At 44.7% G+C, this 17,678-nt stretch overlaps 1 protein-coding gene across 1 annotated transcript in view; it reads right to left on the bottom strand.

The window, feature by feature from the left end:
• Positions 1 to 17,678, bottom strand: part of LOC138975693 (uncharacterized) — a 67,026-nt gene that overhangs the window by 19,073 nt on the left and 30,275 nt on the right. The window contains exons 13-19 of the mRNA XM_070348438.1: positions 16,710 to 16,831; positions 15,012 to 15,116; positions 8,465 to 8,554; positions 7,993 to 8,109; positions 7,480 to 7,573; positions 6,347 to 6,472; positions 2,435 to 2,578 (exon numbers count right to left, since the gene is read on the bottom strand). Coding sequence (XP_070204539.1) covers positions 2,435 to 2,578; positions 6,347 to 6,472; positions 7,480 to 7,573; positions 7,993 to 8,109; positions 8,465 to 8,554; positions 15,012 to 15,116; positions 16,710 to 16,831 — 798 coding nt within the window. The remainder of the gene's footprint in view (positions 1 to 2,434; positions 2,579 to 6,346; positions 6,473 to 7,479; positions 7,574 to 7,992; positions 8,110 to 8,464; positions 8,555 to 15,011; positions 15,117 to 16,709; positions 16,832 to 17,678) is intronic.

Raw genomic sequence — 17,678 nt, 5'->3', positions numbered from 1 at the left:
TATTCTTATCAACACGAAAATCCCCCCAAGCCGAGGGCGGTGGAGCAAGCTGAGACTTGCTCTCCACCACCCCCTCTTCAAAGTACTTCGAAGCCGTTTCAGCTGCAAGCGCCACCGCACTTCCCAGCCTAGACGGCAAACGGACACCGGCATCCTCTCCCAGAACGGAAGTGCCATCGCCCAGACAGTCGTCCTGCACATCCGTACAGTCCGGGAGTTGACTCCCCGCCCGACTGTCATAGTCAAACAGAGACCCATCTCCACTGCCTTCTTCCCCCGAAGGTGGAAGCAGAAGTCTCACAGACTGCCTAACGTCAAATGGCGCGGCAGAAAGCAACGAACCTTCCGTACGCTCTACAGTGTCCTTACCCCCCCCCTGACCGGCCGACAGTGCGGCGATGGCCAGGCGGGGTATCAGAACTTTCACCCGTGAGCGCGATGCCCGTGGCTACTTTTGACTGTAGACGCGCTACACTTTCCCCGGAGAACCCGGGTACTCGTGTAGCCAACATACCTTGTGACAGCGAACCACCAGGAGACAGACCACCCAACGAAAGTGGGATAATCTCATCCCCATCCTGAACAGCATGAACATCAGCTGTAGTCACCGTAGCAGAAGGGCCCGCCACCATCTTTGCCAAAGATGACGGTCCTGTCACCCCGGAAGGGAGTGAACGCAGTTCAGCCCGTGTAGACGAAATTTCTTCCGCCAGTGAAGACACCTGCGAACTAAGTGCCAGCAAAAGAGAGGCCACGTCCGCGGCCGCCAGACCAGAAACAGCAGGAGCAGAAACCGCTTTAGCAGGTTTAGCAACATTAGCAACCTTATCCAAAGGTTTCACCGGCACAATGGCCGCCGGCAAAATGGCGGCAGAAGGCATGCCTATCAAAACATCAACACATTTTTCTGAGTCAGATTCTAACACCCCCGCGACGGTTTGTTTAGATTCTCTATGCATCTTTCTGGGAGGGGAGGACTCAGCAGCCACCTGCTTAGAACTCTGCCTCTTCTTAACGTTATCAGCCATAGCATGTACGACTTTGTCAAAATATTTCGGAAAAAATTTGTCGAAAAAAATTTCACAAGTCAAAAATGGCCAAACAACGCCTTTACAACAAGTACAAAACAAAGAACGATCTCACCTCAATACAGTAGCAAGGTAAGACGACGAAAGAATACCAAGGAGAAGAAACCCGGTCCCTCAGACCAAGCAACATCGGCTGAACAACAGCCAGAGCGTACACAAATGCGACCAGCTTGTCTGAGCGCTGAGTATGGAATGATAAGATGGCGGCGTATGCGCGCGCATACGGAAGTCAGGCTAGTGGTTAGTCTGGCATTATGGGATAGAGCACTCTCTTTTTTAGAGTGGTCTCCCTTGGTTACCAAGGGGACGCGTACAGCGTATCCAGCACTGAACTAGGGTTAATTGCTATATGTGAGTTGGGTAAGATATGTAATTTAATCAGTTTTACAATCATCTCAGAATTGAAAACATTGCTTCAGCACGGACTACAGCCTTTTCTTCTGGCAGGATTTGCTTTGCGGGAATGAACTTCATAATTCCTTGGCAGCTTTCAGCGGATTTCTTTGCAGCAACCTTGTCCAGGTGAGTTTTGGAACTGCAGTGTGTTCCATGTCATACAAGTTTCCCAGCATGGGCAACGGAGAAATCTAGCTGATTTACAATACTTGCAGTGTGCATGACTTTTTCCCATAGTAAACTCCACAATTCCTGGCTCTTTCTTATATTTCTCCAAGAAAATCTGCTGCTTCTGCTGTTTAGACTTGGTACAGTCATCCGAAACTGGCACATTTTACCGCTTCATTTTGCCACAATTGTTCAGACGATCGCAAGTGCCAACAACTGAACAAGGTTTCCACAGCTGAAGACTCGCTGTCATGGTTATCTCCCTTCGACCGAAACCGGTATCAGTTGTACCATCCCGTAATCAGCACACCAACACCGGAAAACATATTCTAGACTTTTTCTTATGCGTATTTTGTGCGTGTGTCGCGTATTTGCGTACCGATAATAATTTGGCGTACAAAATACGCCCAAATCGTACTGGTAAACAGGTCTGTTAGTGCATGAACCAGCATGTGGGTGACTTAACTATTGAATGATCTGAATGCCTAAAAGTGATACTGTTTTTGCCAGTAGAGCAGCTATACAATGTAAAAACAAAATTATGGGCAATTTGCAAACAAAACTTTCATTATTAGTGGAAAAAACCAATCAATCCACTTTGAATACTCAATGGCTGCGCAGTCTTTGGACTACTTGGATCCACCCTCATGGGTAGCTGATACTATTTTCTGTTGTTTTTTTGTTTCTGAAGTAAACTTTCCTACAGCTGCAAACACAGATTTGGATAAGATTCTTCTAACTCTCAGAGCCACTGAAGCACAGAGCATGTCTGTTGTTATTACCTCTGACAACTGTCACTCCAACCTCAATCAGCTCAGATCCTCCCAGAATTCTCGGCTCATCCACTTTCTCAACATCACGACAATCTCCATCACCATACCGATAGGCATTGTGGGTACCATTGTCCCACATCACGTGCAACCAGCCTGAAACAGAAAACATAAGTCTTAATTTTGGTATCTGAGAAACAAAGGGACGTAAGCGCTCTAAATGCATTCATATGCAAGTGAGTATAAGTGAGAGTTTATATGCGGCACCAATCTCCTGGCACCTGAGAGAATAACATTAGCATTGAAATTAACAAATGACTATTTCCTTCATTTTGGAAGACAAGACATTGAACATGACTCAGTTCATTTTCAGATATTTAATGCTGTATCTCAAACTAGGGAAAAACCTGGCACATGTGCGTACATGCATGCTTTGGTATGTGTGTGTCTGTGCATGTGCACACCCATGCAGGGGTCCTGATTTGGCCTATATGGTCTGCTGGACCCAAAAAGCAACAACTAACTAACTAACTAACACCCATGCAAAGGCAATAGTGTGATTCCAGAATCCCATGACTTATCCATATGAAAAAGTCTGTATGCTTTTCTTTGTTTTAAGTCAATAAATACACTGAGTTCAGTCTTGCAACATATCTCCTTCTTCCGCCTCTCTTTACACCCCCGGTATAGGGGTGTGTATAGGTTTCACTCGATGTGTTTGTTTGTGTTCGCAAGTAGATCTCAAGACTGAACGGACCGATCGTCACCAAACTTGGTGAACAGGTTCTATACATTCCTGAGACGGTCCTTACAAAAATTGGGACCAGTCAAACACACGGTTAGGGAGTTATTGGTGGATTTTGGGTTTTTTGGGGGATCAACTACGGCATAACTCTTCCTTATCTTCTCCATGTTTTCAGCGTTTACCTCCCTTCCTTCGTATGGTGCACTATATTCCCTTCGGATATTCCCGGCGTTCTGTTACTATTTTTAGAAGGTCACCGCAGTGTCCAGAACGTAAATTGAACCCGTAAATTATCCTCACTGTAAAAGTGCAAAGGTCGAATCAATTTATAGCCACGCGAAAAATACACTCTCATCTATCTCTATATATTTATACAATAGATATAGATATATATATACGGCTTCTCTGTGTGTGTGTGTTTGAGTGTGTCTGTAGAAAACACCTGTGTATTGCACAGTTCTGTTTGTGATGTGGTACCTAGGGCGTCGTCGACAAGTATGGGACTCGACATGATATGATCAGGAATGGCATTATGGCCCCTGAATCATGTTCGTGCTGTTCCCATTCCACGAGTCTGGAAGGGACCGAAGCTTGACGGGTCCATGGTTCGAAGCCGGCGTACAGTGCGCCACTCAAGCCGGGTATTCGGCTCTACTTGCTACCCGGCGAAGCGGCAGATACACCCCGGACAAAATCTGGTCGATGAGATATTTCAATACCTGCTCTCAGCGCGCAGCGCAAACCGATTTTTTTTTTTTTCGGGATCTTTTGTTTTCTGTATGCGGTCAGTAGGTGTTACAGAAAGAGTTATATTGATTTGTCTTTTTCTCCGCCTGTCTCTTTGTCCACTCAATCAACTTATTTTAACCACACTTGTTAGCAGTGCCTTCTCAGTTGGTGGCAGTGAGAATGGTAAGGACGGGGGTGTTTTTCCTACCTCGGAGGAATTTCTTGTTTTTAATGGCCATGTGCTGTATGTCAAAGAATTGTTCTTCTACCATAATAACCATAGCTGCAAACAAGAAATTGTGCAATGTACGGCCTTCGTCGTGAGCGGACACCCAACATGTACAAATCAACAGATATGCTTGGCTAGGAGTGTTTTACAACGATAAATTGCACCCTCTTAAGCGGCCACCTGTAAAACGTGAACGCGGACACCCATTTTCGGTCTAAACTGTAGGTCATACGTGAAATGTGCTGACAGCTGGTCATCGAATGTCACCGCTTCTCTGGTCAGAGAAGCAGTGATGTCGGTCTCGTCTTAACTTGAATGCAGGTGTACCCAAGTGATTGGTGTCAGAAGTGGGGTACGGCACCTAAATTGGCTTTGAGTCTTTTCTTTCTTGCATTCAGATGAGAAGAAGCCAACCCAAATGTTCTTTGTTTTCTCGTCTGCCGGACATAAACAACTGAAGCAACAGTCGCTCCAGGCCCTCTGAGTAAGAGAGTGAGAATCTACAGTGCTCAGCATCACACGTCATTTTATGCATACCAGCATAGGGGCAACTTCGATCAATGCAATCAGGTGTGGTGGTAAAAGATACCTCTGCTGTGCTTAACTTCATTCATTGAAAGGGTGAGCAAACCGATACTCCTTTTCCCCCCCAAGCCACGACCAGTGAGTCAGTTACCTCAAAGTCACACAGCTGTGAACCCTTCAGTTTTTCTTGCTTTGTTGACAAGGACCCCAGGACTGTTCTCAGCTTGTGTTTTAGTGTGAGTTAAAAATAGCCCAGCAGAGGGAATAGTTTGGCTACCAACAGTTGCAGCAAGCACACTGTTAAGCTTGCTTGTCAGTTATACCCAATTGCTTCTGTGCTATACTGGGAGATTGGCCTCAGTGCATAGGAGAGAGCTACTAGCTGCTGTGTTATTTCTGCTGTGGGGAAAGGATGGGTGCTAAAAATAGCCTGCAGCTAGAGTAGCAGAAATGAATCCCTTTGAACAGCCGTGGTAACCACAAGGATGAAATTAGGTATACTATAAGGCGCAACTTTTTTTCTCAATCTTGACCCCTGCAGCTTATTGAAGGAAGAGCCCTATGCGTTGTTAAAATAGAAATCCCCGGCCAAGTTTCATCTCAGACATCAAAGAGACCGCCTGAGTACCAGTCAAACAACTTGTGAAAATGCATGTTTCAGCTAGTACTACCCTGGCCAAGTTTCTTCTCAAGACATCAAAGAGACCGCCCCATAGGTTAAACTAGGTCACTGACCCAGGGAGTGCTGCCCCGGCCAAGTTTCTTCTCAAGACATCAAAAAGACTTTTAGAAGATTTGTATCTTGAAATGAAAATTAACGAATATCGCGCTGTCCGAAGGAATGGAGTACATATCGGACAATAACCACACTCAGGCTAAAACGATAGGACATCTGACCGACATGCGGCAATGTGAATCGGACATTTGGTGATTTTCATCGTTATATGTCCGATGTCCGACGCCTAACGACATCCCTGCCAGCTGTCACAAAGGACCTGCCTTTGATCTCACCGCACACCAGTGTTTCTTCTCAGACATGAAAGGAGACCAACCCTCTCATAGATCATAGATAAAACTCGGTCATTGACCCCGGTGCAGGGAAAGTTTCCTCTCTCAGATTTGAAAGGGAACCACTTCTCATAGCTAAAACTGGGTCATTGACCCCGGGAAGTGTTTTCCCCTGCAAAGCATCTGCGCAAATAATGTGTGCCACTATGTGTATGTGTGTTGTTGCTTTAAGATAATGCCAGTGCCCCCAGAGTCATGAAGCTTTTTTTTCTTGAACTTATATCTCTTTTTTTCACACTATTGATGAAAAATTAAGTCATTTCTTACAGAACATTTTTTCTTTCTGTTAATTATTCATTCATTGATTACAAAATTGCTGAAAGTAAGATTTTACTGTTTCAGTACAAGCATAGTGGCTAGCATATCTCTCAGTGTGTGTGTGTGTGTGTGTGTGTGTGTGTGTGTGTGTGTGTGTGTGTGTGTGTGTCAGTGTGTGTGTGTGTGTGTGTGATGGAAGTGACCGACCACCTGCAATGTACGAACAGGTTTGCAATGGCCCAAGGGTGTCTGTTCATGAAAGGGACTACTTTAGTGCGCTCTTGTAGAAACAATTAATGTGTTCATTTGTTTGACTCAGGAGCGCACACCAACAAGCATACAGGAATCCGAGTTACACACAAGCACTCACCATCCTGTTTCTTCCTGTGCTGTATGACAGTGCCAGCTCCTTCAGTGTCCTGATTGTTCCACTTCCAGTCCTGCCCGCGCCGTACACGAGTTCCCAGCGGCAGCAATGTTCCATCTGCTACATGGTCTGTAACCATTCACATGGAAACATATTTATCGTAACTCTGGCACCCTCTCCTCTCTTTTGATTGACAGTGGGACTGAAAGGCGGTAGGTAGAAAAAAAAAGTCAATTCTCATATATGCAGCATGTTTTGCCGAGTTTTTATTGTCTGACCATGTTTTTCAGCGCTTAGTTTGAAAGCATGCACAAATTTGTGAAGCACTTTTAACTTATTTCATGCCGTTTTTCAACGATTTTATTGCGAAGAGACGAGCTCCAACCAAAAAAGTTCATGATTTGGACCTGCCTCGTCCCTTATATACCATCAACTCTGTCTTTAAGTATAAATTTTGTCATGTGGGGCACTTGAATATACATTTCATAGCAAAAGCAATGTCCCACTCATAACTCCAAATGCTACATCATTTCAAATTTGAGCAGCTGAAGCACTTGTATTTAAGTGTTGTACAAATCGTAAGTCCAAAAATGTCAAGGACTTTCTTGCATTTGCAACTTCTGACAAAGCTAACTTCTTTATACTGAGTAGCTAACACTTAAAATGCAATGGGACTCAAACATCCTCCCTGCTGTTCTTAATTTTCAAGCATCAAGGACCCCTAAAAGGTACTTCAAAATGTTAGGTGTGTTTTATGGATTTTCAAGGACTCGTGCAACAACCAAGTCCACTCTTTACTTTACTTTCTGATGGAATGTAACAAGTACTCCAGGTTTTCCCGTTGAAACTCAACTGTCACGTTTTATCCATTAATTATCATCTCATCACACAAGAATTACTGATCATGCATATGCAAGAAGTGCAATTAAAATTCTACAGCAATCTGACGAAGAGTGTAAAGTCCAAAAGCTGTCACAAAAATCCTTGTCGAAATGAACCTGCGTTTATGTCAACTGCAGCTTGCTCTTTTCACATGCCCACAATTCCTGCGACTAGATCATTGTACAGACTGAGATGATTATCTTCAAACGCTGATGACCTCCATCCCCATGCGACCAATCAAACATAATTGTTACCTGTGTCTTCGTACACATTGTCAAAATCATCAGCATCCCCAGTCTCATTCTCTGGATCTTTCTTCTTCTTGTTCACCTCCTCACCAATGTATTTCTGCAACATCATTTTCTTCTCTTATAAAAGCCTTCAAGCAGAAAGTCTGAAATACTCCTTGGGGTAATTCGCGCAATAACAGTTATGGTAACAGCACTAGAAAAATTACAATGAATAAAGAAGACAGCTAATTTATTATTTATGCTAGGCTGAATGTGCATCCTTTTAGTTGCTTGTTTCGGTTTTTGCTTTGTTTTCTTGATGCTGATTTTGTGTGTGCTGCTGTTTTAATTTGTTTTGCTTTTCTTCTTTTAAAACCACATGTATTACTGTAATTGTCACTTAAAATAGATACAGCAGAACTACTGAGAGAGCACAAAATCCATAGTAGTCCAGAGACTGAAGGATGCGTACCACTACAGATCACCAAAAGGAAAATCAAATCATGTATTTCTTTAAACAAGTATTGTAAATTTTACCTTCTCTTCTTCACTCAAGTTTCCAGCAAGGGCATTTATAACAGTCATGGTCTGCTGCTCTGTGTCGTAGACATCTGTGTGCTTGCGTACCATTTTGTACACACAGCCAATGGTCTCCTGCAAACAGAAACAAACAGTAACACACACAGAAAAATCACACAGACACAATTTTTATACATAGACAAAGTGATGTTACATGGTGTGAAAGAACTCTTACATGAATGCTTTCTTAAAATATCACTCTGCATTACAGCAAAAACATATCTATTTCAATATTTGACTCTCTTTAAAAACCAAACCAAACCAAAAATAATTCCTCCTAAACCAAAATTAAACTGAAAACTTTTAAACTGAACAAAAAACTGGCTTATTTTCCTTTTTATTTCATGTTGCTATGAGCTACTGAATCAACAGAAGGGGAAAAAAAAACTCTGAAAATGTATCCAAGCATTCAAATATTTTCATTGCATACCTGGACTTTGTAGTATCTGCACAACTCTTCAACATTTTCCATCTTTACCACCTTCCCCCCACTCAGTGCTGCCAGAGACTCCAGGAAAGGCTGAAAATAAAATACGGTGTACAGAAATATTTCATTGTTGTTGAAATGTTGATAATCTTAGATGCTACCTACCTGAAAACCATGTAATAAGTTCACATTCATACAGAAACAGACAAAGACAGACAGACACAGAAAAAGACAGACTATATTGTCCCATAGTATGTACCCCCTGACCTAAGCTAAGGAGAAAGATCAGCACCGATCACTTGGCCATTTTCTTAACCAACAGTCCCTTACAAGTACAAATCCTGGCTTTTTCTGGTACTAGTTGTCACACTAATTGAAAATTTTAATCTAAATTTTAATTTGATTATATACTTACCCAACTCACATAACGCAATTTACTTCAGTTTAGTGCTAGGACGCTGAATAGCATCGCCTTGGTAACAAGGGGAGGTCACCCTAAAAAAGAGCTACCTTGACCCCTTAATTAACAGGACAAAGTCACGCGTGACTTCCTGACCTTGCCGCCATCTTTGAATCATTCAATCGAAAGCGAACATAGAAAAATTTCCCTCTTTTTTAGGAAAAACCCCCATAAAACCCCAAAAGCGGGGCAGGAGGGCGGGTATCCACTATGTGAGTTGGGTAAGTATATAATCAAATTAAAATTTAGATTAAAATTTTCAATTAAATTACATATCTTATCCCAACTCACATAACGCAGAATGCTAATGAAGGAGGTGGGAAAACAAAATTCCACTTGTCCAGCAGCGACAATGGCTGGTAGGGAGCTACTGCCATCATGACAAGTGCTGGCCACATCTCGCAGGTAAAAGTTGATGAAGACGTCCTGCGATTTCCAGTAGGCAGCGTCTAGGACCTCTGCCAGCCTGCCTGAGCGGAGGACTGCCAGAGAAGTAGCCCAGGCTCTGGCTTCATGAGTTCTTGACGACGTCATAGGAAGGACAGAATGCCCAATCCCAACTTGTCTGTGCCACCACGCATACGCTTGTTTAATAAGCGTAGAGACCCATCTTACCAAAGTGACCCGCGACACGTCCTTGCTCCTTTCAGTGTTAATTGAGATGAAGAGCAGTTTTTGGTCCCTAGACCTAATAGGCGTGGTACGGGATAAGTAGCTGGTAAGAGTACGAACAGGACAATTGACCATATCAGGGTCACCAGACGCAAGAATCCTACTTAAAGGAGAAATGCGAATAACAGAGGAGGACAGACCAGGTTTTTGGGTTTTGGCAAGGAACTCCGGCCGAAATCTTAAAACAACAGAGCCATCGCTCTGAAAAGAAATATCCTTAGCCAGGCCTGAAAGAGCGTGCACCTCACTGCCTCTACGGGCAGAGGCTAACAAAACGAGGAACAAGGCTTTACGAGTGAAGTTAGCTAAGCTCGCTGAAGCTAAAGGTTCGAAATCCGAAGAGGCTAGAAACTTGAGTACCAAAAAATAAGTCCCACGCGGGAAGAGGGGACTTAGCCTTCGCAAAACCAATCGCTGCCCCCTTAAGAACACTAGCAATTACACCGCCCAGGTTAATGCTATGCCCTAATTGCTTCAGAGTAGAAGAAATGGCTGAGCGCCTGACTCTCAAAGAAGGAGCCAAGCCCTGAGCAGCCAAACACGAGAGATGATTTGCCACATGCATAGAGCGAGGTGAAGTAGCAGTAACTCCATTCTCCGAGCACCACTTTGTCCAAGCTGACCAGTGTGACGCATAAACAGTGCTGGTCGATTCCCTGTGGGCCTTTTGGACAAAGCCTAAAGTAGCGTCTGAGGAGCCAGAACGGCGCAGCGACCTAGAAAGAAGGGAGGGCCGTCTGCGAGGCGAAGGAGGTCGGGGAACCAATGTTGGCTGGGCCACCAAGGGGCCACCAACACCAAGCAAGGCTGTTCCAGCTCCGCCTTCCTGAGAACCTTTCCCAAGAGATGAAACGGGGGGAAAGCATAGGCTATCAGACGCGACCAGTCTACTTCGAGGGTGTTTGTTTCCCACGCCTCTGGGTCTGGAAAGGGGGAGACAAAGACCTGAAGCCTGCGGGAGAATCTTGTCGCAAACAGATCGACTGTAGGCTAGCCGAAATGCCACCACAGACGTTGTAGGACCTGATGAGTCAGAGTCTACTCCGTGTGCATCGTACGCGACGGGCGACTGAGGTAGTCCGCAAGAACGTTGAGTTTGCCTGGGATGTACTTCGCTGACGACAGAATAAGGTGCTGGCTGCCCCAGGCCAGAATCTGACCTGACCTGACAGAAAGAGTGAGAGACAAAGTGCCTCCCTGTTTGTTGATATAGGCCGCGCCACGGTCGTGTTGTCTGTGCGAACCCGAATGTGTTTGTTCCTGACCATAGACAGAAACGATTGGAGTCCCAGGAAAACAGCCTCTAACTCTAGGGCATTGATGTGCCACCCACTCTGCGTCTCGTTCCACAGACCTGACGCAGTGTAAACAGAAAGATGGGCACCCCAGCCCTCCATAGACGCGTCTGTGAACAGAAACTTGTCCGGGGGGGCCATCGAGATTGGCACTCCCTGTGAAATCCCGGGGAGCAGCCACTGCCTCGTTGTGTGCCGAAACCAGCTTTCGAGAGAGACTACTGTCTCCCAGCCCTGAAGAGAAGGCTTCCACAGCGAACTCAGGGCAGCCTGAAATGGCCGCTTGTGGACTCTGCCTAAGGGCACAAGAGTAGCCATCGATTCCATTTGGCCAAGAAGAGAGGTCAGAACACGTACAGACGCTTTCTTTTTCAAGGACAGAGTACGAATCAGACTTTGCAACTTGTCCACCCTTCTCTGTGAAGGGCGTACCAGCCAATCGACGGTGTATGTCTTTTGCGTGTGGAAGAAAAACAACCCCAATGCTAAAAACGTCTGTGCCAAACCTAGGTTTAGCCACATGGTGTTTTAGTTCTTTCCGTAACCTCTTAGAAAGAAAAGCTGAAACTAAGGAATTTCTGCGAGTCCTTTGTGCTGCGCAGCGAAAGTCGCTGACAGAAGCCACTGCCTCAAGAGGTAGGCTTAGCCGGAAAAGTTCCGACTGAGAGGTTACGAGCAGTGGCTCAGTGAGCCTAAAAATTTTTAGTCAGAATGTGAGCCCGTAATTTGGACATGTTCTGGCGACTTGTCGGAAACCAAAGCTTATGACTCTGATGAGAAAGCGCAATTCCGTAACCCGTAAAAGCTGAGATTGTTTTAACAGCTTGCCTTGTTTTTCGCCACTGAGGCAAAAACAAAAATTGCGGCCTTAGCAGCTTCACCCGAGAAGGTGAAAAATAAGAGGTATGCCGCACCAAAGATGGGCGTACATACCGCGAAGCTGCCTAAAGCAGAGGGTTTAACCCAATGTTTGTTTGCTTAGCTTCGTTATCTTGCCTAATTTAAGGCAAAATGTGGCAAGCTGACGCAGATCACAGCTTCTCCCAGAAGATGGGGAGGGATGCACCGTAGCATAGACGTGCGAACACTCCCCTGATGAACCACAAAAAGCAAAGAGCGGAGTAGATCCGCCTCTTGTTTGTAACCTGAGCCAAGCAATGTGCCAAGAAAAGCGCTGGGAGGCTCCGCTGTTCAATAGACTTTAGCCAAAGTAGCTAGAAGCGACATGACATCCTTCTCCCGTGCGTCACGACGAAACTCGAAGTTGACAAGAGCAGAGAAGATAGAGCGCTATAAAAAATCTTTGCAAAGTTTCCGAAAAAGAGGATAACTTGAAAAGATCATGTGCTTATTCCCTCGGAGACAAGAAAGAGGACTCAGTATAACGTACTGTTCTACTGTAGCCGTCTTCCCTACCAGAATAGTGACAACTTTCTCTACCGCATCGTCACGAAACCTGAATGGGTCTAATGACGACGCGATCGATCTCGACAGAGATCTCTGCAAAGTCTCAGAGAGAGACGATAACTCAAGCAAGCGTAAGCCAGTTACTCCAAAGACAAAAGAGAATTCTCCGAAAACGGGACTACTCTGTCTCTGCTGTATCATCTTGCCGAAGGACTGCAAGTTCCGGTGTGACCGGAAAAGTGGAACGAGGCAAGGCAAACGAGTCAATCAAATTGACTGAATTATGCGGCAGTGTAAACTTCTTAGCCGAACCAGCAGGCAAAGCTGAGGCTAAACACAAAGAAGCACGGTAAGGCTGCGCTGAATCAGGAGCCAGACCGTGAGCTGTTAACCGCGGTACAGCGTGAAACGCACCGCCATGCTGACCAGTAGTCAGTAGCTTAGACAGCTCAAACGCTACCAACGGGGATTCCCGAAAACGGAACTGCTGTTTCTAGTCCTTCGCAGAACGGAAATCCCCCAAAGCGGAAGGAGGTTGGGCAAACAAACCTACAAGTGTTGCCGCACCCTCCTCGAACTACCGTGAAGCAACTTCCGCCGCCAAAGCCAGTGCTAGCGGAAGTTCAACCGGTACGCGGAAGTTGGCATCTTCGTCATCCTGAACGGAAGCACCAAAATCCGACTCATAATCCCGCACATCCGTGCAACCAGGCAACGAACTTCCGCCCTGACTACAATAGTCAGGCGAAGCGTCACCCAGAAGGGACGACACACGAGGGATGCAATACCCAAGCAGTGTGTCCCTAGGGACTGCTTTCCTGCCCAGAGGGCGGAAGCGGGGAATGTCACCCCCTCCTCAAAATACCGAGAAGCCACTTCCTCCGCTAAAGCCAGAGCTTGCGGAAGCTTAGTCGGTATGCGGAAGTTGACATCTTCGTCACCCTGGACGGAAGTGCCAAAATCCGACTCGTAGTCCCTCACTTCCGTGAAGTCAGGCAAGACACTTCCGCCGTGACTACCATAGTCCGACGAAGCGTCGCCCGGAAGAGACGCCACACGAGGGATTTTATACCCAAGCGGCACGTCTCTAGGGACTGCTTCCTGCCTGGAAGGCGGAAGCGGGGAAAGCTGTGAAAGCTGTGCTGCCGCACCGACTGCTCTTCTAGAGAGCGACGGCGGACGCACTTCCCCTGTTCGGTCGGAGACCGAACGCGTGTCTGGGCTTTTCCCTCGACCTAGAAGTTCACTCGATCGGAACGACGTAGACCGAGGGCCTAAGCTTTCGCGCACACGTACCGGTGTGGCTACTCTCTCCAAACCACGCACTTCGTTTTGGCCGGAGAACCCGGTTACTGGCGAAGTATAAATACCTTGATCGTCGTCAGTCCAAGAGGCCTGGGAACGCAGCAGGGAAACACCACGGCTGCCATCAAACGAGGCGTGAACGTCGGCAGACGTAATGGTGGAGGAAGGCGGAACACGCACCCTGGCAAGGGAACGCACACCTCCCACACCGGAAGGCAAAGACAACATCTCAGCCTTGGTAGACGATAACTCGGCTGAAAGAGAGGATATCTGAGCACTCAAGGAGTGCAAAATAACAGAAACATCCTGCTTCTCGCTAACAGGACCTGAACCGGACAAGACCGGTGAAGCAGCTGAAGGCAAACTAGGCATAGCCGGAGAATTAGGTAAGTCTATCGCAACATCAAACGAGGATTTAGTCAAAGGGTCTGTGACTTTAATCGAAGCTTGACCTGCCGAACTCTTCGACTTACGAGAAGGCTTCTTTGTGGGAGAAGGCTCGGCCACTGACTTAGCATTTTTCTTCTTTTCCTTATCCGACATGGCGAACGGAAAAAATGTAAACAAAGCTAAGTACTCGACAAAACCTAAGTCACAAAAACGATAACAAACGACAAAAAAGCTCACCCAAACACACAGTAGGAGCAGAGGGACCGTGTGCAAGTACCAAGGCAGGGTCTGACAAAGGCAGAAGTCAGACAAACCGGCTGAAAGCCGGAGCAAAATCAAAACACGTCTGTAGACACAGACCGCTGAAGAGTGAATGATTCAAAGATGGCGGCAAGGTCAGGAAGTCACGCGTGACTTTGTCCTGTTAAGGGGTCAAGGTAGCTCTTTTTTAGGGTGACCTCCCCTTGTTACCAAGGCGATGCTATTCAGCGTCCTAGCACTAAACTGAAGTAAATTGCGTTATGTGAGTTGGGATAAGATATGTAATTTAATCTGATGCCCTACATGCCGACCGGCATAGCGGGCAGTAAGTAAGTGACACTTATAATCCTTCAAAACGCCCAGTAAAAAACACAGTGAATTACATTATGTTTGAAAGAAGAAAAATCTGTCTTATGAAATATCAGCCAGTCGATATTGCTATGTCATATCATGTCGTGCTTTCAGATTTGTACTCGCAAAAAATGACAGTTATAGTGCAATCCCTGCCACAATCAATCAATGAAAAGATACACACAAAAAGCATTTCAATTCTTCAATGGCAATTTCAAGTGATCAGATTTATCAAGCGACTTTCGATAAAATCTGTGCAGTGAGCATCTTCCAGTTCCATTTTTCCCGCATCACTCACCTTGTCAAAACTTCTTTGATGGCAATTTAAAGTGATCAGATTTATGAAAATACTTTTAATGAAATCTATACAGTGAGTATCATCCAGTTTTGTTTTCCCAGCACCGCTCACCATGTCAGGATTTGGTCCCACAGGCACCCAGAAGATAGGAGCAGGGGTGGTCTTGTGCTTCTTGGAGGCAAACTCAGAGATGAGCTGCACTAATGCAAACTTCACCTGCAACACAATACAAGGATCTTGCCATAAAAACTTAAACTGAGAAAGGAAACAAACTTTCATTGGTCCCGCAGAGCCATATCAGTTGAAGGAACATAGAAAAACAACCAACCAACCAACCAACCAACCATACAAATATTGAAAGTAAAATTATACCACTGTGTGCTTTTTGCCCTGAAAACTGAAGTTAAAACCACTGCATGGTGGCTAACACCTCTCCTGTTTTACAGACGCTAAACAAACAATGTTATGTGACTGATTACAAAAAGCAATACAAAAAACAAATTACTTGTGTGTGCATGCAATGAAAAGACATCTGTTATGTGTGTATGGTTGATAGATAGAGAGAGAGAGAGAGAGAAAGAGAGAGAGAGAGAGAGAGAACGAAACTTATGACGTTTGGCAGTGACGTTTTACATGACGATTTTTTTCTTTTTTAATCAAGAATTTTACGTCATTGTTTGCTTACATTCATTTCACTGAAGAAGGGCGTGGCCCGAAAGTCTTTGGAACTTGGTGTTTACTGTGGGTTTTTTCTAATTAATGTGTGTGTGGTTGAGCAGTTGTAGACTGAATTAAAATACAGTTACATCAACTTACATGACTATATTTGTGTGAAAACTTTAATTACAAGATCTACACTTCTTAGTTCAAAAGTACTGTGACTGAGCAATGTTCTACATATAAATAAGGTACAGTAAAACCTTCCACCTGCTGCCCTACATGCCAACCGGCATAACGGACAGTAAGTAAGTAAAAACCTCCCACCGATGATCTTGAAAATGTCCAGGAAAATCAGTCGTAAAAAGGAGGGTATTTTATCATTTGAGGGTAGAGTTTCGCTACATGGGAGGCAACTGCATGGCTGTTTACTCTTTCTTGACAAATCTCCCCACTCTAAACTCTCCCTCTCTCTTTCTTTTAGCTTCAAATGTATCGTTTTGTTGTTGTTACCGTTTTTTTGGTTGGAGTCGTAATAATTTTAAAATGGAGTTGCGCTAAGACAGAGTGCTTTGACAGATAAACTCAAGCCAAGAGAGGTGTTGTGAAGTTAATTCAGGATTATTCATTCACTCAGTTGGTGAGCAAACAATCACAGAATACATACACAAACAAAAGCCTACCCCCTTTCTCCCTCCCCCTTACCATATTCCCAGGGCGGTCCTTCAATTGTGAAAATAAAAGGTGAGATCGGGACAGCCACAAGCCAATAGATTTGCACTGATTACTATGTAAATACTACAACTGCCTCATGATGATCTAACCCGGGGCTTGTGCTGGATAATTACAAATTTTGACACTCATTAATAAAGGTCAAAGTCATTATTGACCCTTTGTTGGTAGGTCAGTCGTCAGAAAAAGGAGGGCGATACCATTCAGAGGAAAGCTGCAGTGTAAACTTCATCCATGCCTAGAAATTTGGTCAGCAAACGGAGGGGGTTGTTTTTAGGAGGGGTCATTATGAGAGGTTCCACTGTACCACCAAATTAAGTGTAGGAATCCAACTTCAAGACAGTTGAGGCAGCTTTCAACATTCATCATTGCACTAATCTTACTCACCTTCAATATTATTCATATACCAACTAGACATACCTCATTCACGTTGCTCTGCACATCAAGGCCGGTCTCTGTGGCCTCGTCAGTGGGACGACCATCAGTGAAGAAGATGAGGCGAGGGCGAACTCGATGACAGCCGGCAACATTCACCACCCCACCTGTATCAACAACACTACCAGTAAAAAAGCTGAAAACACTGTAAAGTCACCTTATTCTCTTCTCTCATCGTATCATGAAACGACCAAGTGTACTGTGCGTTCTCCAATCAATCATTTTATGATTATATAGTTGACTTGAATATTGTTCAAGCCATGATATTTGGATTGCACTGGTCAAACACTGCAGAAAGTTATATAGATCATTTGAGGTACCTTAGTAGTTGGTTTTTCATATCTGTTTTTTAGTATGCGGACCATTACCCTTTTTGAAATGAAGTAATTTTCATGTAGGCATATTTATTAGGTCTTCAGAAAGACAACCAAATTTCATAGCAAACCCTTCCCTTTATTATGCATCATGAACGGATGGGTCACCAGGTAACCTTCTGAAATTCAGCGGACACCTGTTGTTTGCACTTGTGAAATATGTGTTGAAAAGGAACGTGCTGTTGAAAAAAGTAATTTATAGTCCTGGCTGTGAGTGTGAGGCCTTGTCGAGGAGTGTAGCTCTGCTTTTTGTTAGTAGTCATTACAAAGAAATATAATTAGCATCCAAGCTGCACAAATTATTTCACTCGCAAAATCATAGTCGTCAGATTGTCTTGAATCAATTTTGAGGGGGATACAGAGCAAAAAATGCACAGTTTGTGAAATAAAGGGGAACATTCAAGAACCAGAGGGTCTCAAATGAGCTATGCTATATTCAGTTTATGCTCAAGGATCACAACCCACACAACAAAAACAATAAGCATCTTCATTTCTTGTGCACTGTATTGCTTGTGTACGTATGCTTGTAACAAGAAGCTTAAAGCTTTCTGATATATAAACTCAACATCTTCATCAGTTG

Source organism: Littorina saxatilis, linkage group LG1 (genome assembly GCF_037325665.1).
Source record: "Littorina saxatilis isolate snail1 linkage group LG1, US_GU_Lsax_2.0, whole genome shotgun sequence".
In the NCBI taxonomy this organism is placed as follows: Eukaryota; Metazoa; Mollusca; class Gastropoda; order Littorinimorpha; family Littorinidae; genus Littorina; species Littorina saxatilis.
This window is presented reverse-complemented; position numbering and strand designations above follow the sequence as displayed.